Source organism: Rhea pennata, chromosome 6 (genome assembly GCF_028389875.1).
Source record: "Rhea pennata isolate bPtePen1 chromosome 6, bPtePen1.pri, whole genome shotgun sequence".
Lineage (NCBI taxonomy): Eukaryota > Metazoa > Chordata > Aves > Rheiformes > Rheidae > Rhea > Rhea pennata.
The window spans coordinates 16,567,428-16,591,224 of NC_084668.1; the positions used below are offsets into that span (position 1 = coordinate 16,567,428).

The 23,797-nt window shown below is 49.0% G+C and overlaps 1 protein-coding gene across 1 annotated transcript in view; it reads left to right on the forward strand.

Moving 5' to 3' along the window:
• The first annotated feature begins 510 nt into the window (after positions 1-510).
• The window catches only part of IGFBP2 (insulin like growth factor binding protein 2), a 69,845-nt gene continuing 46,558 nt past the window's right edge, over positions 511-23,797 (forward strand). The window contains exon 1 of the mRNA XM_062578936.1: positions 511-913. Within this exon, the coding sequence (XP_062434920.1) occupies positions 511-913 (403 nt within the window). The remainder of the gene's footprint in view (positions 914-23,797) is intronic.

A 23,797-nucleotide genomic window follows, 5' to 3' on the forward strand; every position in this document is an offset into this window, starting at 1 on the left:
GGGTTGGCCCAGACCCCCTATGTGGCAGGCCCCAATGCCCTCTATGGGGCAGGTTCAGTCCCCTGTGTGGCAGGCCCCAACCTCCCCTGTGGGTCAGGCCCCAATCCCCCTATGGGGCACGCCCAGACCCACTGTGGGACAAACTGCAACCCTCCAGTGGGTCGAGCCCACATGCTGTGGGGCACGCCCCAAACCCCCCGGCGCAGCAAGCCCAGACCCCCTCTCGGGCACGCCCCAAACCCCGCGCGGGCCCGGCCCAGAGGCTGCGGGGCGGGCTCGCACTCCGGGGGGGCCGTGCCCGCAGGCTGTGGGGCAGCCCCCTGGGGCCGCGGGGCGGGCGGCTCTAGGACCCGGCGGGCGCCGCGCCGCGCCCGGCCCCGCGCCGCTCCGCGCCGCGCCGCGCCGCGCCGAGCCGCGCCGCGCCGCGCCGAGCCGCGCCGAGCCGCGCCGCGCCGCCGGGGGGCCGAGCGGCGTGTCCACCTGCCGGCCCCGCCGCCCGTCAGTCCCGCCATGGCGCTCGGCGGGGTCGGTCGCGGCGGCGCGGCGCGGGCCGCCTGGCCGCGGCTGCTGGTGGCGGCGGCGGCGGCGGCGCTGGCGCTGGCGGGGCCGGCGCTGCCCGAGGTGCTGTTCCGCTGCCCGCCCTGCACGGCGGAGCGCCTGGCCGCCTGCCCCGCGGCCGCCCGCCCGCCCTGCCCCGAGCTGGTGCGGGAGCCCGGCTGCGGCTGCTGCCCGGTGTGCGCCCGCCTCGAGGCCGAGGCGTGCGGCGTCTACACGCCGCGCTGCGCCGCCGGCTTGCGCTGCTACCCCGACCCCGGCGCCGAGCTGCCCCTGCAAGCCCTGGTGCAGGGGCAGGGCACCTGCGCCCGCCGCCGCGACACGGCCGAGTACGGCGCCAGCGCCGAGCGCCCCGCAGGTGAGCAGCGCCGAGCACCGCGCGCCGCGCTGCGGCTGCCGGCGTGGGGCTCCGCGCCGCCGGGGCGCCGGCAGCCCGCGCCCCCGGCCCCGGCAGCGGGCAGCGCGCCGCCCGGAGCGGGGCTGGCCCCGCGGCACCGGGGGGTGCCGCTGCGGGAGGGGGCGGCCGAAAGGGGGTCCCTGCCCGGGGGGCGGGATGGGGTGTCCGGCCGGGGGGCTTCGGGGAGAGGGAGGGTGCAGGGGGGGACCCCTGTGGGGCAGGAGACGGGGGCTCGCTGGGGAGGGAAGGGGAGCGGGGCACATCCTGGGGGCGGGGGTGTGGGGAGGAACGGGTGTTTTGGGTGGTGCTATCCCTCAAACAGAGGAAAGGAGAGAAACGGGTATTTGCGGGTGCAGCTATGTGTGGGGGGTGGAGGATGGGGGGAAAGGAGTATTTGGAGGTGCAGCTATCCTTGGAGGAGCGAGGAAGTTTTCCTTGGCCTGGGGACAGGATCCCCAGGAGCAGAGAGTGTCAAGGAGGGGGATTCACGGTGACCAAGTTATGGGGAGCGTCTGAGGGCAAGGGGGCCCCCGGGGAGTTTGGTGGGGACCCCCTGGGGGGCAGGGTCGAGGTTGGGGTCCCCTGGGGAAGCAAACCCCATGGAGGAAGATTGGGGAGGGATGCAGGGGAGGGGAGCCTCTGGAAGAGCAGGGAGAGGTGGAGGTGTGGGGTTTCGAGCCGGTAAGGAGACCTTGAAGGGTAAGAGATGCCCTAGAGATACGGGAGAAGGCACCGCCAGGGGACCATTTGCCTGGTGGGAAGGGGATGGTTGGGGCCCTGCTGCGTGGGGATCCCTTTCCGTAATTCCCACTTGTGGGCCGTGGGAGCCGGGTGCCAGTCTTGGCTAGCCCGTGTTGGGGGTCCGGCCCTACTCTCCAGCCCTCCCTGGTTGTGGCTTCTCGGTGCCGGGGGAGAAGGAGCATCCCCGAGGAGAGGGACGCTCACAGGCTCCTGACCTGTTGCTGCGCTTAGTGCGGGAGGAAGCTCTCCTGGGGGGTGCCGGTAGAGCGGAGCTTGGTTTTATTAATGCCTCGTCTCCGCTGGGATCGCCATAAACTCTCTCCCTCTCTGTGGGATGTTTAAAATCGCCACATCGGGTTAGGGAGTTGAAACGAGCACTTTCTCCTCCGAAATCGCCCCTCCTTGACTTCTGCCTCGCGGCTGGTTTTGCTCCCCTGGCTCTGTCGGGGCTTTGACCTTGTTTGCATAACTAGTTCAGCAGCACGACTTTGAATTCTTTCCTTGCCTTGTGTTGAGGCTTCATTTAAAAGCGCTCTGAAACGGGGCTATTCCTTGCGCCGCGGTTCGCGGGAACGATGGCGTTCTCGGCTACCTGGCTGCTGCTCCCGTTGGACCAGCGAGAGAAGGGGGAAAAAATCGTGGCACAGAAAACTCTGCACGTTGCAGCCTGCTGCTTCCGTGCACCCCGGCTGTAACCGGTGCCGTCCCCGCTCCTGTCCCCCACCCCCATTTGCCCAGCCGCTAAGGGCTGCAGAAAGACAGGAGTCTGGAGAACACGTTGATGTGAAATCTTGCTTGACTACAGAATATGAGTGTCAAGGGAATGAGTTTTACACTCTCCAGAAGAAGCCAAGGGCATTTAGATTTAAGGAATCTGGGGCTGATTTCCAGGCTTAGGCTTTAGAAGTGTGGTGGTGGTGGTAAGCATTACAGTGATGGGTTAAGATAGTGGGTTTTTTTTGTTTTTTTGTTTTTTTTTTTGAGTTACAGCTGCTTTTCTAGTTTTATGGACTTATTTCAGAATTTTTAAGTTACTTCACTGGGTCTTTTGCTTGATTTTTATTATCTTTATTGCTTTACAATGCATGTGATTTATTTGAACGTATCTCTGTGTCTGTTTAATACACACACACACACACACACACACACATATAAATAATATTTTAAGAACACTTTAATGTACGTGGTGCTCTGTAATGTCCATAGGGGGTGAATAATAAAAATACTGGCACATCTTAAACCAGCGTGATGTGAAACATGCAGCTGGAATATTCACAGTCGAGCATGTCTTGGCAAAGCAGCTTGGACATCCAGAGAAGGCTTTGCTCTCTTCAGATTACAGAATTTCTAACAGGTTGTTGCAGCCATAAAAAACAAAACAAAACAAAACAAAACAAACAAAAAACCCCCAAACAAACTAAAACACAGATCTGTCACTTCACTTGATGCTTTTCTATTCAGATCCATATCACAGAATCATGTATTGTAGCTTCCATCTGCAGCATGCTTCCAAAATATATATTGAGGGAGAGTTTTCGTCTTCTCATTTAAAGCAGTGACAGGAAAAGCAGTCTGGCGCCCAAAGAGCAGAGATTGGAATTCCCTTTCAAATGCTGATGTCAAGCTAGTTTCAAGAGTGTCCTGAGAGCAGGTTTTTGCCTGCAAAAGGCAGGTGTTGAGCCTTTTCTTTCTTCTTCTTCTTCTTCTTCTTTTTTTTTTTTTTTTTTTTTTTTTTCTTAATGTGCTTAAAGGTATTTGCCCTTTTTCCCCTTTCCAGCTTGAAAAGGCTCCTTTGGCTGATTTGGGACTGGAATGCAGAGCTCGTGCTATTCCTAAATTAAGAGGTTGGCAAGTTTTTTTGTCCCTGAGGAGAGACAGAAGGATTGCCCAAATGAAACAAGGAATAAAACTCTGCAAATTCTCCTGCTGTGGCTCCAGCATTGTTTAGTCTTCCACTTAGGTCTGTAAAGCCAATCCTGAAATGGTTGTAGGCGGAAAGTAACATAAACCACCATGCAGCTAGGAAGCAGGGGATGTTGCTCATTGCACAAGAGGCTTTGGGTATTTTGAAGATGTTGGGAATGTTGGAACGAAATAGCAGCAGTCTGTGGAAATCAGGCTGAGAACTTCTCTCCCCCACCCCGAGGGAGCTGCGTGTCTCAGCGGTCCTGAGCGCACGAACTCCCACTGATGGTGGGAGTGAGACAGAGGCTCGGCACCTCCAGGGATCAGGGCCTCTGAAATAGTTTCGATGCCACTGGACCACATGGTTTTGCAGTTTATTTCAGGTCATCATGTAACAAACTTTACATACTGCTTCCTGAACCTGCCTTAGCTCAGGACAGAGGGCTGTTACGGTATGTGCAAAGCTCTCAGAGGGTTCATGCCAGTCTTGAGCGTATTTATTCTTTCAGCACCTCCACAAGATCTATGCTTGGTTTTAAAGATGGACAAATTAGATTTGCCCAAGGTCAGCCAGGACACATGGAGCACAGCAAAGACTGTTAGCAGTTTGTCAGAAATAAGCTGGGGGATCCAGTCTGTTTCCCAGTCCCGAATAGCGACCTTTCCTCCAAGCACGTCTGGGGTGGCCCAGGACTGAACGGGGCCAAGAGGCAGAGCCTACTTTGAGAGGCATTTTAGGCACTACTGAGGTCTCCAGCACAATCTCAGCTGGAGAGCGGGGGTGCTGGCTTCTGCTTCGGCCATCGTGAATCAGAAAGGGGAGATTGCATGGCTTTGTTCATCTCTCAGCTGCACAAGAGCAGCTTCCCTCTCCCTCCTTCTCCTGGATTTGTCTCTCACTGTGTGTCGGAGCAAGCAGGTTCAGGAGCTAACCCTGCAGAACAGCAGCACTGGGAAACAAGCCAACAATTTTCTGCCCGATCAGTGAACTGAACTGGCTGAAGATTCATCAGAGTGCCAGCACTGCTGCAACGCAGAAGGTGGCAGTTTGTCCTAGGAGGTGGAGCAGGGCAGATCTTAGCATTGCCAGCAGAGACTGCAGTAAATATACCATGGAGTTGCACAGGTCAGGGACCCACATTTTAACCTGACATGCTAACATACGTAAAGTCACAAATGCCTGAGTTACGAAACTAGCTAAAGAAATGTCTTTTCTCCCAAATGGAGACAGCATCCTAAGAAACTAGTTCTGCTCTGAAAAGCTGCTCCAAAGCTGACCAGTTATTTTTTTTTTCTCTTTGCTAGTGTAGTTCATTTAGGTTCGTAGCATTGTTTTATTTTGCTGTTGTGTTATCTGTACTTTGTGATGCTGATCGAAGCACTCTCCGAACCCACCATGGGCTACTGAGTTCTGTTTCAGAATTTCACCTTTATATTAAAAGAAATGCCTTTTTTAAGTCCATGCTACTGCAAAAAAATCCTTCTGATTGGAAAGGGAGCTCTGTAAAGGTTGTAGCTGCAGGTGAACTTGAAGGGCTGGTATTGCCTCCTTCACCTGGTCAGGGACTCCATTTTGAACTCCCATGATACAAAAGCAGCGTCAAAACAGTTAACTGTTAAAAACAGAGCTCATTTAAACATCCAGCTAAAATCCTTATTTGGGTAGCCCCAAACACATCCTTCCTTATGGGTCAAATGTCAAAACCTCCATTTCCCATTGGCAGGCAGCTGCTAAAAGACAATTCAATGTATTGCACCAAAACACAGAAGACTCTAAGGTTAGAGGCAGCATAATGTAAGTGGAATTTTAACAGCAACTTGAAAACCATGCCAGTAATGCTATGAATGCATTCTTCACATCCACTGAATTGCCAGGAAGACTTCTGCCTTTCTCCTGCTTTTATAAAGAAATGAAGCATCCATCATGATCTGCATGTGCGAGTGTGGATTTGTCCTTCTGCCCCCACAACTTCAGACAAACTTGGCTGGTCTTTTTGACTGGACCAAACAGGGGGGTGGAGGCCTTGAAGGTGCTGTGCTGCTAAGCAGTGGGTGAGGGTAGAGTAGAGCCAGGCTACCAGTGTCTCCCCCTCCCTGTGCTAGACACCTTTTGAGGCAGAACCACGTGGGATGGAGAGCTTGGATGTTATTAGACACTAGAGAGGCTGACCACAAGAAGCAGATCTACACGAGTGTTACTGTATCTGCTGCCACTGAAGTGACTGCAACTGCTGCAGAGCTTCTTGTCGTGGAAGAATTATGAGTGAAATGTAATTGATAACAGCTCCAAGGATGATACGTGAATGTAAAGGCATTCAGCTGATCCATCTTTGCTGCTTCTGGGGTTTTGCCAGAGGTTTCCGAGCACTTTTGGGGTGCCTGTGTCCAGTTGAGAACAGGCCCTGGGCTGGCTGTGATCTTTAAGATAATAAATAGCACTTTGTGGAGCAGCTTCTTCAAAATAATACCAACTCCCCATATCCCATCGGAGTTTGCTGTGGTGCAGGGGTGCAATATATTTTGGAGGGAAGGGGAAGTCTGGGAAAATTTCAAGGCTCTGGCCCAAAGGAGAAATGTGTTTTCATGCTGTCCCTTGGCAAATGACCTGTTTCCTCCTTGCCCTTTGCAGTTGTTTCCTTTCCTTTGGGTTTCAGGCTCATACTCGCTGAGCATGGTATTTGTCAAGGGAACAGCAAGAAGCGCCATCTGTGAGAAAGTCCATGTCGTTTGTTTTATCCACATCCAGGAATTGAGCCGGGATAAACAATTCAGGAGGCAAAACAGTGAAAACTGGAATGCATTAGGTGTGTTTGCTTGTGGCACTGTACTAGACCTGGCTGCAGTGTTAGCTGGATTCACTTACCCAACCGATGGGTTGGTGCAGTGTCACCACAAAGACAACAGGATTTGTGCAAATTGTGTTTCATCCCCACTGTCAGCAGTAGCTCTGTACCTGTTTTTCCTAGCCCTGTATTCATCACTAAGGAGCTAGATGGAATAGCAGTTTTTCTGGTGGGTTGTATGCGTTTTTGTTTAGATTGGGCAATTTCAGCTTTCTGGATTTGGTCACAGCTGAATTTCCTGATGGGACTCTGATTCTTTCAGGGAAGGTCTTCTACATTAGGCAGACAGAATAAGCAGAAGGCCAAGGTAAAGTGCAAACGTGCTTCAGAGTTTTTCTGTTAAATGAGGAGGGCTGAACTTGGTGGTATACCTAGTTTCCAAATGTAAAAATTCCTGGTTTCTTGCCTTGCATTAGGGGGAAATACGTAATTTAGATACAGTGGCTGCTTAGCAAGCCCCTTCTTATCGCAAAGATGCAAAGCTGTTGTCTTTGTGTGCACAGCGCTATTTGCTTCCCCCAGCCTTCACACCTGGCTTTTCCTTGGGGAGGTGTTGCCTGAAACACTGCATGTGTATCGGCTTTTGAGGGTGTCCTTTAGCAGCACATACTGAATACATCGGGCTCTGCTTTCCATCATGTCGTTGCTGACTGTTAGCATCTGCCAGAAGAGGCATGTTCATCTTCAGTCGAAAAGTGAGGCTTTAACAGATTGCATGAGTCTTGCAGAGAAAGCTGCATTAGTGCCTGGTGTCTGTCTGGGGAGTACTGTGCTACGTGTCCCTTTGCTGCGTGCCATGCAGTAACACGCTCTTCTGTGTGTGCCAAGTGTAGTGATGTGATCTGGAGGCTAGATGCAGTGTGCATTCCTGGTATGGACTTGGGAGAGGAGAAATCCTTGCTTTGGGGACCATGCTGCTGCACAGATTACGTGAGGCATGTTTGTAACTCTTTCATCCCTGCTGAGCTGATTTCAGGCTAATTGCTATGAAAAGGGGGTGGCCATGCCCCACTTTCTGCCTACCCTCACGCCCATCCTCATGCCCCCTCACACAGGTGCTGGCCCTTGCCCAGCCCCAAGGTGAGCCATGCCAGGGAGTTAACCTGGCAAAAAAATTTTTTTTTTTGGAAAGATGAGTTTCCTACTGGTTTGGCTTCCTGAGTCAGCACAGCACGGAATTGGCTGAGTATGCGATAAAGAGGATGTTCAGAAATGCAAGGTCAGGAGAGGGGTGCAAAGAAAGGGGAGCAGGGCCACCCTTGGGTGACGTAGCTTAGCGTTGGGGTTCGGATGGCTGTGAGCGGGGCCAAGCTGGGCCCTTGTTTCTCCTGCTGAGAAGCCATGTCCCTCCTGCTGGAGTCATTCCCCGGGGCGTGAGGCAGTTGCATGCTTGCTGAGAGCGCAGCTGAGGTGGCAGCCTGCTGATGCGCTTGCTGCAGGAGCGGCGTGCACATGCCTGTGTGGGACACAAGATCAATTCTCCTACCTTTCCCTGCTTTCCCATGGTGATCCCTAATCAAGGATTTATTGGGTTAGGGTATGGAATAAGAATTGCAGGTGCTACTTTGGGAGTCTAGCCCTGCTTTTTTCCTCCAGACCAAAAAAAAAAAAAAAAAAAAAAAAAAGAGATTGCAAATCCAGTCCTATTTGTGAGTATTTCCATAGTGACCCAAACTCTTTTCAGCAGACTGAATCTCTGACAGAGACATCTTTGCTCACCTTTAGCCGTGGCTGCCAGCAAGTGTTTCTCATTCAAGAACTGGCCAAGTGTGACCTTGTTAAACATGTGAATTGACATCTAATTACAGGCTGAAGTGATGTGGTGGTTATCCTGGGATAACTTGAGAAAAGGAGGTTAGTTAACAGCTACAGCGCTCTGCTGCAGCTCTGTGTTCGACAACGTGGGCTGTACCGTTGTGACGGCGTTACTCGTTGTATTGCCTTTAGTGTTTTGCCCCATGCACAATTTAGCTGGATTCCAATGGGAAGATCAAATCTCTTTCTACATTAGCTTATGATGGAAATAACTGTTTTAGAAAGGAAAGGGTCAGCAGTCATGTGGCTTACTTATAGGATTGAATACTGGGAAACATCAGGTCACTTTTGTAAGCCTTAAACTATCTTTTGACATTGCAGCTTTTGTTCTGAAGAAAGCTGCACTGTGCCTCTTGGTTGGTAAGGGAACAAGTTCGCTGCCTGCTGCTCTCTCTAGTCAAAGATCCCATTAATTCTGCCGGCCGCGAGGAATGCTTTCCTGGTATTTCATTCTGGAGTGTAATTGAGAGTGACACAAAGCGCTGGTGGGAATTGGACCATGCTGAAGTCTGTACTTCTTGCAGTTTTGTGCAGCTAAAACAGCCCAGGTGGGATGAGGGGGTTTTAAGTGCTCTGTCTCAAAATTAATAGTATCTCCAACAAAGGTGATTATTTTCTAAAGGATTTTTTGTGCCTCATCGCAGTTTGTCTGTATAGCCAGGAGATGCAGGATACCTAGAACAGTGACATGCTGTTGCAGGTGGCTGTCTAGGACATACCAGCTATCCATGAATTGCACAACATCTTCCTTGGGAGAGTTCTCTACTTCTATAATACAGGGATCAAGATAGGGTTTCCTTGTATGATACTGATTCGTAGACTTCAGCTGGGGCAGTATCGTCTCAGGTCTTCTGGCTGGTTTCAGACCAGTCCTGGCTAATGGGTTTCTCTCACCTCTATGAGGAGGTTTCTGATAGCCTTCCCACCTTTTCTTCTTGTTCTTTTAAAGCTGGAACGGTCAAGCCCCTGATATTCATGTCCCAGAAATGTTTGCTGTTCAGTCTACGGGAGCAGGCAGATGAAGTGAGCTGCTGAAATCATTTTTATGGTTTTGGTTCCTCCAAGTCCTTTATGGTACCTCTAAAGACCAAGTATGAGTGTCCCCCCAGTGTGGCCTGTCTCCTCCTTCCCTCCCATCCTGCCAACTGCTGATTTTGCAGCATGGCCTCGCTCTCCCCAGCAGAGCTGGTAACTGCCACGAGACCCTGCTTCTCCCTCCTCTGCCCCATGGGAGGCTGCTGTGGGGCTGAGCCAGGAAAATCAGGATTAGCCTCTGGTTTACTGGCTCTCCTGCTCTCACAGAGTTCACGCTGCCTTTATTGGGTACACTCCTCCTTTGCTCCAAAGCCTGCAAGGGAGTTCCTTGTATTCAGGAGTCCCCCAGATTGCTCTTAAGTGGAACAGGACAGATCCTGAGTGGTTCCAGTGAAGCTAGTGGAGTGAAAACAGTGAAACTGGCCAGAATTTGACCTTTTCTTGCATCTGTAAAGTTGCTTGAGGATTATTTTCTGTTTGAATTCAGGAGGGTTTGTCTGCAGAGCTCGGCATGAGATGCAAAGTTTGACTTTGAGCTGTGCTAGAGGGAGACGTAAGGTTTGCAACCAGAGAAATGGCAGCCCTCCCACACAGCCCATGTGGAAGTGCTCGCCTCTCGTTGCTTTCAGCTAGCGAGCGGCTCGTCTCCATCTGCTGCCGTTTCATCTGGCACTTCAAAAGCAAGCAGAAATGGGGAGAGAAGCTCAGGTTTAGGAAACAGGAATGGGGCGAGGAGGAGGAGCGAGGCGGGTGGCCAGGCTGGGGCTCTCCTCCTCTTGTGCTGTTGGATCAAGGGCTCATGCTGAGGTTTGCCCCTAGCCTGTGGCAGGACTGCAGAGCTGCCGAGGTTGCCGATAATCTGAATCACTGGTGAGGGATGAAGTGAGGCACGGTGGAGGCAGGGCTCCCTGGGGACCTGAGCATGGCCTGTGGGCTCCCCGCAGCACGTGGTTGGGGTTCTCTGGCTTTTGGCCACAGCGAGAGTTTGGTGTGTGTGGTTTGTAGGGTCAGGGTGGTTGACCACTGTGGCATTTCTGTGCGCCCAAAAAACCCCAAAGCCCCAGGCCTTTTCCTGGCTATTTTACGTTCTTCTCGGTCCTTCCCACGCACCCTGCAGTGCCTTTGTGAAATACAAATTTCAGCTGCTTTGGAGAATTGTGTCTTGTTTCCTGGGGACACTTGTCAGAGACGCTGCAGTTCACCTTCCACACATTAGCTGCTTTGTTCTTCTAGGTTTGCAGCTGAAGCAGCGAAAGGAAAATGCTGAGTGATAACACTGTAATGAATCTTATCACTGCTCTGCAAAGTTTGGAAGGACTGCTCCAGGGTCTATCCTACGCCCCTGCAAGATGCCTCCTAGTCCAGATTAGTCAGGGACCATAGTTCTGTGGTGGAAAACTTCTCCCTGTCTGTGCTTTGAGTTCCAGGAACCTGTTATTTCTAGTGTGGTACCGACCACTAACTCTTGTTTGGCCATAGGTTTGATAATGATCCCCGATGTGTAGACGGCTCTTTCCCTCTTTTGAACATCATGTGAGCAGGATTGGTGTAATGGCAGGAAGCTCACTGCTGCATCATCTTGATCCAGCTGGAGTGTAAATGGACAGGTAAATCATCTGCTGCACTGGGAATGAGATGAGGAGGATTAAAGCAATGGGTAGCCATGGTGGGGGACCTTTTCCTTTTGCCATGGTTTACAGTGCCACCTCCACAGCTTGTGCAGATGTAGTTTTGGGAGGATTTTGTTTGGACTGTTAGAAATTCAGGTTGTTACAGCTAGTTAGGACATTTAGGTCAGAAGGTCTGGAATTCTAGGGGTGTTCAAGGAGCATGGCCATTCCTGGGCCAGGGTGATAGAACAGCAATGGAGGTCCTATTTTGAGGCTAATCCACTAACCTACCACTGAATTTGAAGTGCAGTCCAGAATTGGGGGGGGGGAGACGATGGCAAAGTGGTGCCTTCTTACACAATACTTTGGCTCCCTGTGGGTATTCTGAGTCATTTGTTGTTCTTGTTGATTTTAGTGACTAAAATAAATTTATTCCGTGCTTTTTTTCCTGCCAGACCCCACAGACCCTCTCCCTCCCAGCTCACAGGGAGCGAGACAGATTCCATTAATTCTTCTGCATTATTGAGGGATTTTAGTCGATGGAATTCTTGCCTGGAATTTCTGTGAGGAGGAGCTGACTTCCCACTGACTGCACATGGGACCCAAAGAGATCAGTCTCCCCCAGTTGAGTGGTGGGAATACAACTTCCAGCATTTCCAGGACAAATTTGGTACCCTCTCTCCTTGAGGGCACCTGCTACTGAAAGCATGACCAAGGCTGGGCAAGTGAAAATGAAGCCACTGGTTGGTCTGCAGAGCTTTGAATAGTGTAAAACTGACAGATGTGGGTTGATTTTGGAGGCCTGGCAGGTCTAGACCTCAGTGCATGTTGCCTGGGGCACATTTAGTCTGGGGGCACTGGGAGGGACTTGGCATGGAGCCCTCTAAGGCAACTGTCCTATTTTGTAAAATTTGGGCTGTGGAAGCTGGTGTGAGGAAATAACAACATCCACTTTGGTTTATGCAGTCTCTGCCCCGGGGGCTGCTTGAGCGTTGCAGGAGGCCACAGGAATTCTGCTCGTGACCACAGCCAGATTAATGGCTATTTTGGCAGCTTTTCAGGAGTCAGGAATTCGGCCACTTTCATAATATTGGCTAGAAATTCCACATGAATTAATTAGTTTTATTACAGGACATGTCCTTCCCGCTCCTCCAGGGCTGCCTGAAACACTGAACTCATTACGTGAAGAAATGAAAATAGTACTAAAAATAAGAATTGGTATCCCAGGCCTTTGTAGGGAGGCATGCGGAGTATACCAGCATCCTCCGCCAGATGTGCTTCTAAAGCTGTGGCTTTTGGCCAGATGATATGTAAATCCAAGTTTTAGGTCAATCACAGCCATTAAAACACCCCAGCCTGCTCCACAAAGGTATCTTCTCTCAGCCTCTTGGCTCCTGCTCGGCTTAAGCCATTCAATCTGGGCTCCCTAAATTATGCCTGCAGTTTTAGTTAGATGCAGTGTTTGGATCTCGCCCTTGGTGTTGTGCAGTGGAGGCTGCCTAGTTTCAGCCATCTGCCCCCTCTCTCCCCGAATGATGGGTTTTCATAGTGCCATTCCTACCTTGCAAAGGAACTGTTTGCATCTAAGGTAGTAAAGTGCTTGGAAATCCCTATAGGGAAGGGTACTCTGCATTTGAGTTTTAGTCAAGGGTATGCCATAAGAATGACAGCATGTGACTTTGGAAAGAGCTGCTCGAGAGTAGACAGCATAACTTCGGATTGAGTAAATACTTCAGGAGCCTAGAGCTGATAACTTTCTCTTGCTTTCTTGTACTTGCAGGGTGTCTGCCTGTGGAAACATACTACCTCTCACGTGGCTTTTTAAACAAAGGCTCTCCATGGACTCAGTGTGCTCAATTTTATTTTAATACCTTTTTAGAAGCACCAGTGTTGGCTTTTGAGATTGGCGTGCTGGTAAGGGGCAGGTGTGCAAAACATGCACAGCTTGTCGGTCATTCCACTGTTTGCTTTACTAATTCTACTTCAGATAATTGTGTTTAGATGGGGGGGGGGGGGTTCTGCTTTTGTGTCTAACCCCCCCCTTTCTGCTCAACCCCAGCTGTGTGGACCACAGCTTGACTTCATGGCAGGCCTGACTAGGGAGGTGGTAAAGCACCTGCAGATCCCAGAGCACTGAATGTGACTTGGTTTGTACTCAGCCATCTTTGATGCCATGACCCTCAATCTACAAGGACTGAGGCCGGCTACGCTGGCAAAGGGCTGAATCACAAATTTTCCAGCATTAACAAAATGTAAAAGAGTGTAAAATGAGACTGTTGACAAAAGATTTCTTCTAATCTCAGATAATCTGAAAATTTCTGCCTTTCTCGTCATGATTGTCTTTGATTTCAGTCAATGCTTTCCTCTGTTTTTCTTTTTAGTCTGTCTTTTCTTCAGGCTGATTTCAAGGATTCATTACCTTAAGCCACTGGCCTTTAGGCTGGACCTGCACGTGCTGAAACAGGCTTTTGGGAAATCAGACCATACTGAAAACACTTGGGCAGATAGCACCAGGCAGCAGACTGACTTGGCCAAAGGTCCAGCAAGCCCATAGTTCTGTCTTTGGTGGTGGCTAACAGTGTATAATTGGGAATATATGAAAAAGGTGAGTACAGAGTGAGTCTTGCCTGGAGCTATCCTCCTAACTTCTAGGACAGAGGGCTTCAAGCACTGTAGGAGGCAAGCAGACGCTCAGGTTATACATAAATTGATGCTGTGTCTCGAGGCTTCAACATAGGAAGATCAAGACTAGAAGATCAGATGTAGAGTTGCTCTTTTGAGTCCAGTTTGCCACCTGCTCTCATCTCCAGTCACTCTGTGTGGCTGGGAGCAGCAGCCGTGGTGAGAAGAAGGAAATTCCCATCACTTGGGCTATGCTCAGAGGAAATATAACTCTGCTCCGGTCTGTAACTCAAGTTTTTTTCCTCAAGTTACTGGTTGGAGAGTCAGGTTTCACAGCTTCCTGGTGTGTTTGTGGTTGTCAGTGGTATCCTGTCCCCTGGAAATGATCTGCTCTAGCAGAGCTGAAATGTTCCAGCTGACCTAAAAACCTGTTCACAGGTGAAATGCAGAGGCCCTCCTATAAATATTTAACTGAGTCTGCTTTTCTTTTTTTTGTCAGTTCTTCTATTTTCCCCTGCTCATATGGGGATAGAAAGTCAGCTGATCACATAACCCCTCCATCGTATCCTGCAATGAAGCTGCATTTTTGGCAGTTAAATTATGCATCTTGTTTGTCTCTGATCATCATTACCCGTGTTTAAGACTCATGTTGAGCTAAGTGTTGAGAGTGTAAATGCTCCTGTGGGAGTGTTTACAGCCCACTGTGGATTGTCCACTTCCATACAAATTATACCCTGAGAAGCTATGCAGCATCTGGAATAAGTTTTTTTAGCTGTTCTATTGAAGCAGTCCACTGTGTACTCCCTTCTCTCCACCCTACCCCCTGTCAGATTTGGGGAACTTTTTTTAATGGCAGGATTTCCAAATTTTTGTTCATGAAAGGGTTTTTAATGGGTTGGACTTCAGGCTGTGTGGCAAAATGCTTTTGCAATGCAAGACTGTAATTAGTGCAGTAGCACAGCAAAGAAGGCACTTCTGTGTGAGCAGCCCACAGACTGGGCTGTGCTGTGGAAATCCCTGAAAATGTGGACCGAGTGGTGCCAGCAGCATGAGCTGAGCTGACTGCCTGATGCCGGTACCTGTCGCCCGTTGTGCGAGATGCCTCCGTGGGCAGTTTGCCCTGTACTGGAATATCCCTAAGTTGGGTTGCTGTCTTGTCCCTCCAGCCGTGGAAGCGTGTGTGGTGCCTGGGGGCAGATAGCCGCTGAGCAGCCCCTAAGGTGGTAGGGAGAAAGAGGGGCTTGGGCATCGGGGACCAGATACCCTCCAGGTTAGGGAGCAGGGTGCTTTGGATGTGGGAGTTACCTTCCTCAGGACAGGTAGTGTGTGAGGTGCAGTTATCGCCATCGCGGGATAAAACACGGCAAAGAAAGTGGTGTGTGGCAGCAGTGAGAGCCTGCACTTCTGGGTGGGAGACGGTTCCCCTCAGCTCGCAGTCTGGGTCTAGTGTGCTACAGCGCTGCTGCTGTGTCCTGACTTGTAGTACTGTTGGGAGTGGGGGGGTTTTGCTGTTTTCTGCTGGTGAGTCAGTCCGTAAGCAGCCTCAGGCCGGCGTTGCAGGTTTGCCCTTTTTCCAGGCAGATCCATCTGTTTCGAGGTAGCCTGTTTCACCAAGGCACCGAGTGGGAAAGACTGAACCTCCCCAAAAATCCTGTAGATCCAAAAATCCCGAGGAGCCAGCGTTAGGCCCTCACACACAGGCTCCTTGGAGCATATTTGGACACCAAAATTTGGACAAATGCATTTGGCAGTACTGCTGGAGGACTTCTGTCCAGAGCCTTTCCTGTAGAGAGACGTATCTGGGAAGCAGAAATAGCAAGTGACTAAGTGTCATGGTTACATTCGTGCCATCTAAAAAGAACTCCCTATTTTCTTCTGGCTGTGAAAGTTAACTTCCTCTTCCTACTATATGAGCAGGCAAGCTGGCTCCCCTCGTCTGTGCCCTCGCTGTGGACAGACCGCACTGTTCAGGTCATGCTGAAAGGAAAACTCTCCTACTGGGGGCTTTTTGCTGTTGAGCTCCTTTACAAAGAAAATGTGCAGGACTTTTTTCCTAGCCTTTATGAAGGCCAAGATGCAGGTATGTTACTGGGATAGGGCAAGACTGGATTTGTTTTAGTGCTCTTTTAGGTTTTAAGCCTCTCTTCTCTTCCACATTGTCTGTGCTGCAGTGTGGCTAAGTGGGCACTGACTCTGCTTTGGGTGTCTATTTTTTTAATCTCATCCCTCCCTGACTGTGGATCTGTTGGCCCCAGGCACAGATTGGCCCTGGACTGTCAGCATTTGGCTTCTGCTACACCATCAAAAGCCACATTTGGAAGTTGAGGACACTGAGGCAGGAACCTCTGGGATGTTGTCCCTGGGGATACTTATCTTTTGGTCCTGGAAGACCCAGTGTGGGGTTGTATCTTAGGAGAGCAAATTGCTTAGACTAAACGGCCCGCTATGTGCTCAGGTGATGAGCCCTATAGAAACTGCAATGGTGCCATGCAGTATGTGTCACACAGTTTGAAGATGCCAGCACAAGGAAACTTTTAAAAGGTGTCTAATGCAAAATTCTGTGAGGTTTTTTTTTTTTTTTTTTTTTTTTTTTTTTTTTTTTTTTTTTGAATTTATGGTAATATACTGGTCCAGCAGAAACCTGGATTTCTGTAGGATGAAAGCCCTGTGGTTAAGGAATGATACAGCAGCTGCTGCAGACAGAATAAGTCAAGAACTTGGTTTCTATTTGAAGAAGGCTTCTAGGGGGCCTCTAGGATCTCCGTGTTGCTGAAAAGAAAATACTCACCATTACACCCGTGCTGACAAGTGCATTCAGATCAGTGTGTTTTTGTAGCCCCTCTTGCCTTCTTCCTTAGCTGCTCCTTTTTTCTCTCCAGTTCTGTACATTTTTCTCATTGCCTTTCTTTGGCCAGGGTTATTTTCTTTCTCCTTTGAAGTGTTATGTTCTCTTTCTTCCTCTCATTTTCTCTCACTATATTTCTGTCAGCCTCACCTTTCCTCCCCGCACCTGCTCTTGGGTTTGCTTTGTGTATTTTTGCTGAATTGCTGTCCTGCTGATTTTGATCTGTCTGGCTTGGTGAAGACCTGCTCAAACCTGCCATTGCTCCAGAGAGGGCAGCTGACAGGGGCTATCCTGCCAGGGTGGGAGGGTCAGGCATGAAGCTCTGTGCAAGCACGTTTGGGAGCTGGAGAGCTGACATGCTCCTGGTCTGAAGTATGTCCACATGTCAGTTCCTGCTTGGGGCTAGTAGCTGTGACCAATCATTTTGGTTTGGCTGTCAAACTGAAAAAACAAAAAACAAAAAACCCAACCCAAAACAGCAAGCCAAACCCCAGATTTTATTCGGGCAGCTTTGAAATGTTGGGGCTTTTCTGTAGGAGCACAAAGGAACCTCAGAACAAGTCTGCAAAGATATCTCCTTTTGAGGGAGACCAGCAGCAAAAAGGTATTCTCCTTTCAGTATTTTTAAGAAAAGCAAAGGAGAAGAGATCATAGGATGGTAAGGTTGGAAGGGACCTCTGGATATCATCTAGTCCAACCCTCAGCATAGCCCATATGGGGATTGAACCCGCGACCTTGGCATTAACAGCACCACACTCTAACCAACTGAGCTAAACCTTCTCCAAAGTGCCCTTGAAGAACATGCCACCAGTTTATTCAGCAATCCAGGATATGGGTAAACTCGCTCCAGCCCTTCATCTGTCAGAGATGTGAATACAGGCTCTCCCAAATGGTGTCATTTCAGTGTGTGTTGTGGGCTGTTAGTGTCTGGCAGAGGAACTGGAGGACTGCAGTAATCCCACTGGTCTTGGTGAGCATACTCAGCTGCAAGAATCCCTAGGTCTCAGCTCAATGTTCAGCACCAAAAGTCTGGGCTACGGCAGCAGGGGCCTGATTTTCCCAGAGCCGGCCAGGCAGGACACACACCTGAGAGGTATGACCCATCCTTCCAGTTTGCTCTGCCTTCACCACAATGGGATGCTGAGCCCATGTGTCCGACTGCTCATCTGAATGCTATAGCCACTCTAAGGCTTTTATTTTTATTGATTTTCTGGTTCTTGCTGGAATTGTGCCATAAACTTGCCTGCCATGCCCCCGTGGAGGTACTGGTACTCAGACTCCCCTCTTTCCTATCAGCTTGGTTGCTGAGCCTGGTCTTCTGCTTTCCTTCTAAATGCACCAAAAAGAAGCATTGTGTTTGACCATAACCAATCTTTTTAGCTTTTAGTTGCTGTCGTCACTGTGATTAAAACCAATCAAGACCAAAAACTAGAACATTTTCTATATGTCCAGTCTTACTTCCTCTTTTCCCCCTTTTTCCAGATCGTCAGCCAAACCAAGAAAGCCCCAAACAGACCCTCGGTATTTTCACAGTCCCAGCTTTCATGCAAATGCACAGTTGTTTCATAAGAATATGTGCAAGAATTTGAACCACGCTGGGTTTTTCATGCTCTCTCTCTTTTTTCAAGGGCATCTGGAGAGAGCTGCTCTTCTTTGTTGCAGTTGTACTGAGATATTCTAATCCCAGTCTTGTTCTAGTCTTCTCCCTTCAAGACCACGGCAAAGAGGCAGGCATGAAGAAGCTATGGAGGGAACAGTATGACTATGAATGCAAGTGGGCCTTGGAGACAAGAGAGCAATGCTGTACAGTGAGGCTTTCCTCGGGGTTTCTTTGGTGCTCTGGATGGGTTAAATGCCTCTAGTCACCCCTTTTCCCCCTCCTACAAACTCAACAGGACTTTCCCAGATGCCCATCTTGAAGCTAGGGGTTGCCACGTAGACCAGCTCAAGTCCTGCGCCAGGACTGCACTTGGGCTGGCGCCCATCCAGTTTCCTGGAGGGGGGAAACCCTGCAAGGAAAGTTTTCCCAGATTTCAGTTAAGTCGAATTACCATCAGTGTGCAAGGGCTGAGAAGGAAGCTGCCCTTCAACTCTTTGCTCTTTTTTCCTATTACCTGAGGCGCTGTCTGTCTCCTCAGCATGCAAATTACTCTCTGCTTTGCATCTCCTGTAATTCAAACCGTTTCAAATTGCTTTCCTCCACCATTGATATCAGTTTTCTGACTTAGCGTTTCTGCTGTGGTTGAGTTTTGGCCTTCACCCTTTCAGGGCTGGCACCCACTGAACCCAGCTGAGAATGTGGCCCTTTGTGTGGGAGCTGTTTGCAGGAGCCGGGGAGTTTTGCCTTCCCTGCTGTGAGCCTTTTTGGCTGGCGAACGCCTGCCCTTTTCTGGTGGGGAGGGATTTCGGGGTGAGGGGGAGGTGAGAGCGCTCCTTGTGCTTGAAGAAAAAATGATGAATGAGTCTCTTGTGCTTCTGAACAAAACCAGGAAATCGGGGAGGGGGGGGAGCAAAAAAAGGAGGAAATGAGAAACAGTAAAGAGGCCTCCCCCGCCTTCATATAAGCAATCACTCCACAGCATCTGGAGCCCAGTAAAAGTGCCGTTCCCAGGAGAACTTGCACTCGCCAGCCACACAGATCTCCTTTATTGCAAACTCTTGAGGCTTGTGCAGCCACCTCCCCTGCGCCTACCTCTGCCGGCTCGGAGGGCGACTCCACACCCAGAGGCAGCTTCACTAGAGCGGATCGACGCTTGTGTTTCCATGGCCATCGGTGCCGGAGATGTGCGTGGCCAGCTCAGCTGGCAGGCGGCATTCGGTCTGGATCCGGCCTGAGGACACTGTTGCATTGCTGTCGAACTAGCCAGAGCATCCGATACGGTGTTTGTGCTGGCTCGCTGCCTTACACCGGCAGGACTGACAGTACCTTACTGGCGTCGTGTTACAGTGGTGCAGACGCTAGGATAATCTATCCAGCGTGAAATCTGCTGGAATGGAGTCAGTCTTCCTGCCCTCCCCCTGAAAATGTTTTGGAAACGTTAGGAGTAGCAGGGCTGAGCGTAGAGTGGGTCACTGCCCATTGTGGTTTTTATCTGATTTGAAGCACCCTCAGGTTGGAGTTACCATCTTGAGAAGCCGTGACGTAAGCTATTTAGTTAGAACAACGCAGGAATGTCCAACTCTGGTGGAGCTGGAGATGAGGGCGCTCCAGAACAAGTAGCCCCTGCCACCTTGCATGCCTGCTAAGGGTTTCTGCTTGAAGAATGGTCTGGCAAAGCTCTGGTTCAGTTGCTTGTTCCAGTGCAACTGCATCTGTCTCCTTCCCTATGAGGCGAGTCCCTGTTTGAAGCATGTTGCATTTTGATGACTCATTCCAAAGAAATGTCTTTACTGTTTGTTAAAACACACATCTTGTAGGGACCTTAGCAGATCAAGTTCTTCATTGGTGTAACGGCACCAATGTCACTACTTTACTCTTTGTAGAAAGGGCTTTTTGACAGTGAGCAAAACTGCCCCTGAGGGGAGTTTGATGTGGCTTTAAAAGAGTAACTCCAATTCCAGAGTATAAAAGACCCTGTGAGTGAAGCTGTTCTCACCCATCTCCAGGTGGACACAATCTCAGGTTAAGTGGCTGAGCATCCTCGTGATCCAGGCACAAATGCTGGATACTAATTTAACAGTAGCTCCTAATCCTTTGTCACTGGCTTCATCAAGTCCCACCTGAATGTAAATGATAGATTGTGTTTGATAAGGAAGTGGGTTCCTGTTTTTCCTGCCCTGCTCCTGTAATTTATTTGGGGGGTAACAGCTGACATCAGTGGATGATTTTATCTTTTTTCAGATACAGGGAGGATCGGGTTCTAACCTGCTGTCTTTTGTCTTCAGCGTGTGTACTAACTTACATTATTTGTAGCCCTTAACCAGCTAGTAGGGCTATTTAATTTTCCTGATGTGAGAGGATATAGAGGAACTTTCCTTCTCTCCTTTCTCTGTGGTTTGTGTGTAGGTTTGCCAGATGTGCTTTACCAACTGCTGTCCTTCACTCTGAGGATGCTTATGAGTATTTCTGACACGGCATGGGCCCTGCTTGGGAATTTGCAGTATGCAGGACTCTGTAGGGGAGTTGTTTGTAATAGCAGGAGTACAGATACGGCAAACTCTGTGTTCATCAGTGCTTTTAATTCTTAAATGTAGAGTTTATGTTCATTTAGGATGTAGCACAGTGCCTGCTGGCCTGCTTGTGTGACCCCCTTTTTGTTCTTACAAATCAGAAGCGTAGTGCACATACAAGAAATTTGAAGAAATATCTCTTTTGCCTTGTGTAGATATGAGGAGAGAAGGCTTCCTTTCGCAAGAAGGTCAGTCTAAATCTCATCACCTTAAATGTTTGCAGCTGCTTTCAAAGTCCCTTCTTATCACCTACTGAGTGAGGGATCTCATCCTATTTTATGAATCCGGTGTCCTCAGTTTGTAACCCTGTCTGTCATGATCCCAAAGGAGCTTCCTTTCAAAGAGCTTAGGTGAGATCGAAAGCTGTGTTAATGGAAGGTGTTTTGAGAGCACTCACATGAAGAAAAGGCAGAAACACCCTAATTGCAGAGGAGTTGCAGACACCCTGCTATTCTGATGAAAGACAGCAAACAAAATTAGGTTTCTTCCTTTCAAAATGCTATCTTCAGGTTTTTGTAACTACTTAATGGTGGGGTTGGAGAAAATGCTGGGAATTTGGGCTGCTTGGCTGGTGCAGCCTCCACAAGAGTTGACTGCGCTTAAGGGCAAAAGCAACATTACTTTTTGAGTCTAAAGCAGCTCGTGGGATTGTTCAGTGTCTAGAGGGGGCATTAAGAGGAGTAATACTGTAAAATCCTCAGCTCTTCTGCTTGAAACCCCCAGGGTGGTTCCTTTCTGCTTTTCCTCCCAAACCTGCTCCATTTATCTATCCCCTTGTGCCCTTGGCTCTGTGTGCATTCAAGGAGGACTGCAGGAAGCAAGGCAGTGCCTCCACCATCGCCTCTGCCTGTGGGCTAGTGAGCCACTGGGTCAGCTTGGGAGTGATGGCTTGTGTGCAGATGGCTAGGCTAACTTTTGGTAAAGGACTTTGAGAGCCAAGTATTTCTTGCAACAGTTCTGTTAAAATTGCAGAGGAGAGCGAGTCCTTCTTCATGTGCTAGTGGTGTCCATAGGTGTCTGGAGGATGAAGGGAACTGGTTCCTAGGAGAGGACAATTTACACTTCACCCCATGACTCCTTTTGGGGTTATGCCAGGAGAGGCTTTTAAAGCAGGGTCCTTAGGTGACCAGGGAGAGGAATGTGTGCAATCAGCAGTTGTTGCTGCTATCTCAGGCCCACAGCAGGGCAATGAGGTCCCCATGCCTCGCCTGGCTGCTGCTCTGTGATGAGGACCTTGCACTTTGGCTAATGCTGACACAAACTAGCATGAATTGAGCCTGGCAAGTCTACTTTCCCTGGAAGTGGCTTAATAGGAAGTGCCAGGCTCATTGTTCTTTGTGACTGCTGGATTTTTGGGATCAAGCCCTTGAAATTCATTGGACTTACTCGAAGGGAGAGAAATCTCAGAGCTCATCGTCTTCCTTGGGAAAGGCTCCCAAGGGAAGTCTGGCTCCTCTGTGGTTTCCATAACACCAGATTGAGGTGTCTGCATATCCCAGTGTCTTACTAATTTGCTAGTGATGATTTCTGGAGTTATTTTTAACAGATGCATTGTGCAATTAATAGGCTTTTTATTGGTAGTAAACTAGCTGGGCTGGGCAGGCAGTGGTGCCAAGGTTGGACCGGCAGACTTGCTTCTTGGTGCAGTGGAAATGAGTTGTTCTGTCCTGTGAAAATATCTGTGGCCTGGGAATGCACTGCATGTTAGCTGTGAGCTGTTCCTGGGGGTTTTTGCACAGGAGTCAGGTCATGCACAAATGCCAGGGGCTGCTGGTCGCCTCTTTTCCTCTCCTGCAGCTTGAGCTGGTGCAGTGTGTGTGCTGCCACTGTCTAGGCTAATTTCAACTGAAAAGTATCAAACTTCAATAGCCAAGAAAAGAGTGCTGACCTATTTTGGACACTTATTTATATTCAGGTTCTCTCTCTCTCTCTCTTTCTCTCTCTCTCATACACTCTCTCCAATATTTTTTTCCCTTAAGTTCTCCCCTCCCATAGCTTTTGTTTTTAACAGGTTATCATCTAGGATTAACGTCTATATTTTACAGTAGTAAGAATAAATCTTTTTTCTTGATGAAACAGTACTTTTGCAAAGTTAATTCTGGGAGACAGCTAATTCTTTGGTTGCATTGTCTCAATTTTTACAGGTTTTTCTCTTCTTATTCTGGGGTTTTACTATAGTTTAAAGCTGTCAGACTAAAAAGCTTCTGGTATCACAAAGAAATTAAAAAAGGTCATGAGCAGTACAGAAAAGTCATCTAATATACTCACAAAAATTGTGGAAAATTTAATTCTTTTTTTTAGTCTTTTTTTAGTAAAAATTTCCTTATGTCATATACTGATTCTATTATTTGGCTGAATGATCTAATTAGTGAAAATATTTCTTTTGTCTTGTTTTGACATCTAGCTATTCTTTAGCTTTATATGCTGCAATTCATAGTTAATTTCTGATGTCTTTTAAATTGAAACTATTGTGTTTACATCAATTGCATCAGTGAAATAATCATGAAATCTGAAAAGCATAGTCAGTACAGCCATGTGCAATAGCCTCGCTGAATACTTGTCATCTTGCTTATTTTAGGATTTGCATTTAATACTATGAACAGTAGGAACATAAGCTAGACATTTAGCTAAGAAGAGGGAGTGAAAAAAAGGAAATGCTGCAGATATGTCATCAGTATGAATGACTGACAGTTGTTTTAATTTAGTGTATTTCATGATGTTTCCTACTTTAATGTAGGAGCCTTTTGGATGCATGTGATTTTTTTATTATTATTTCTTTAAGAGACCTGGAACATCAAGGGTGAAAAAATTGAGCTGCTTTATTTATGGAAATTACCAGCTTTTTGACTTTGCTAGTCAAGCTTGCAAATTCTTTGAATTTATCAGCCTTGTCCCTAGCTAGCTATGCCCTCAGTACATCTATGTGAAGATCATATCCGACTCCTAGAAAGCTGGATGTGGCCCAAAGTGCATCTGCAAAGGATTAGGGAAACTTCTTATTACACAGGTGCAGTATGTGGCTTTCACGTTTACAGTATCTGCATTCACGTTTGCAGAATGTGCATGGGCTGAGATGTCTCCGTGGCCTCCCAGAACAAGGCTTTGTCTGTCTCTCTTGCTTTCTGTGCCCACTCTGTATGTGGGGCTGTCGTGGGTGGGTTCCCTCAGAGAAGTGGTTTTGCATTGGGCTCTGTGGACGGCTCTGCCTCGAGCTGTGTCTGCTGTGCGTGGTTGCCTCAAGCTCTCCTGGCTCCCGTGA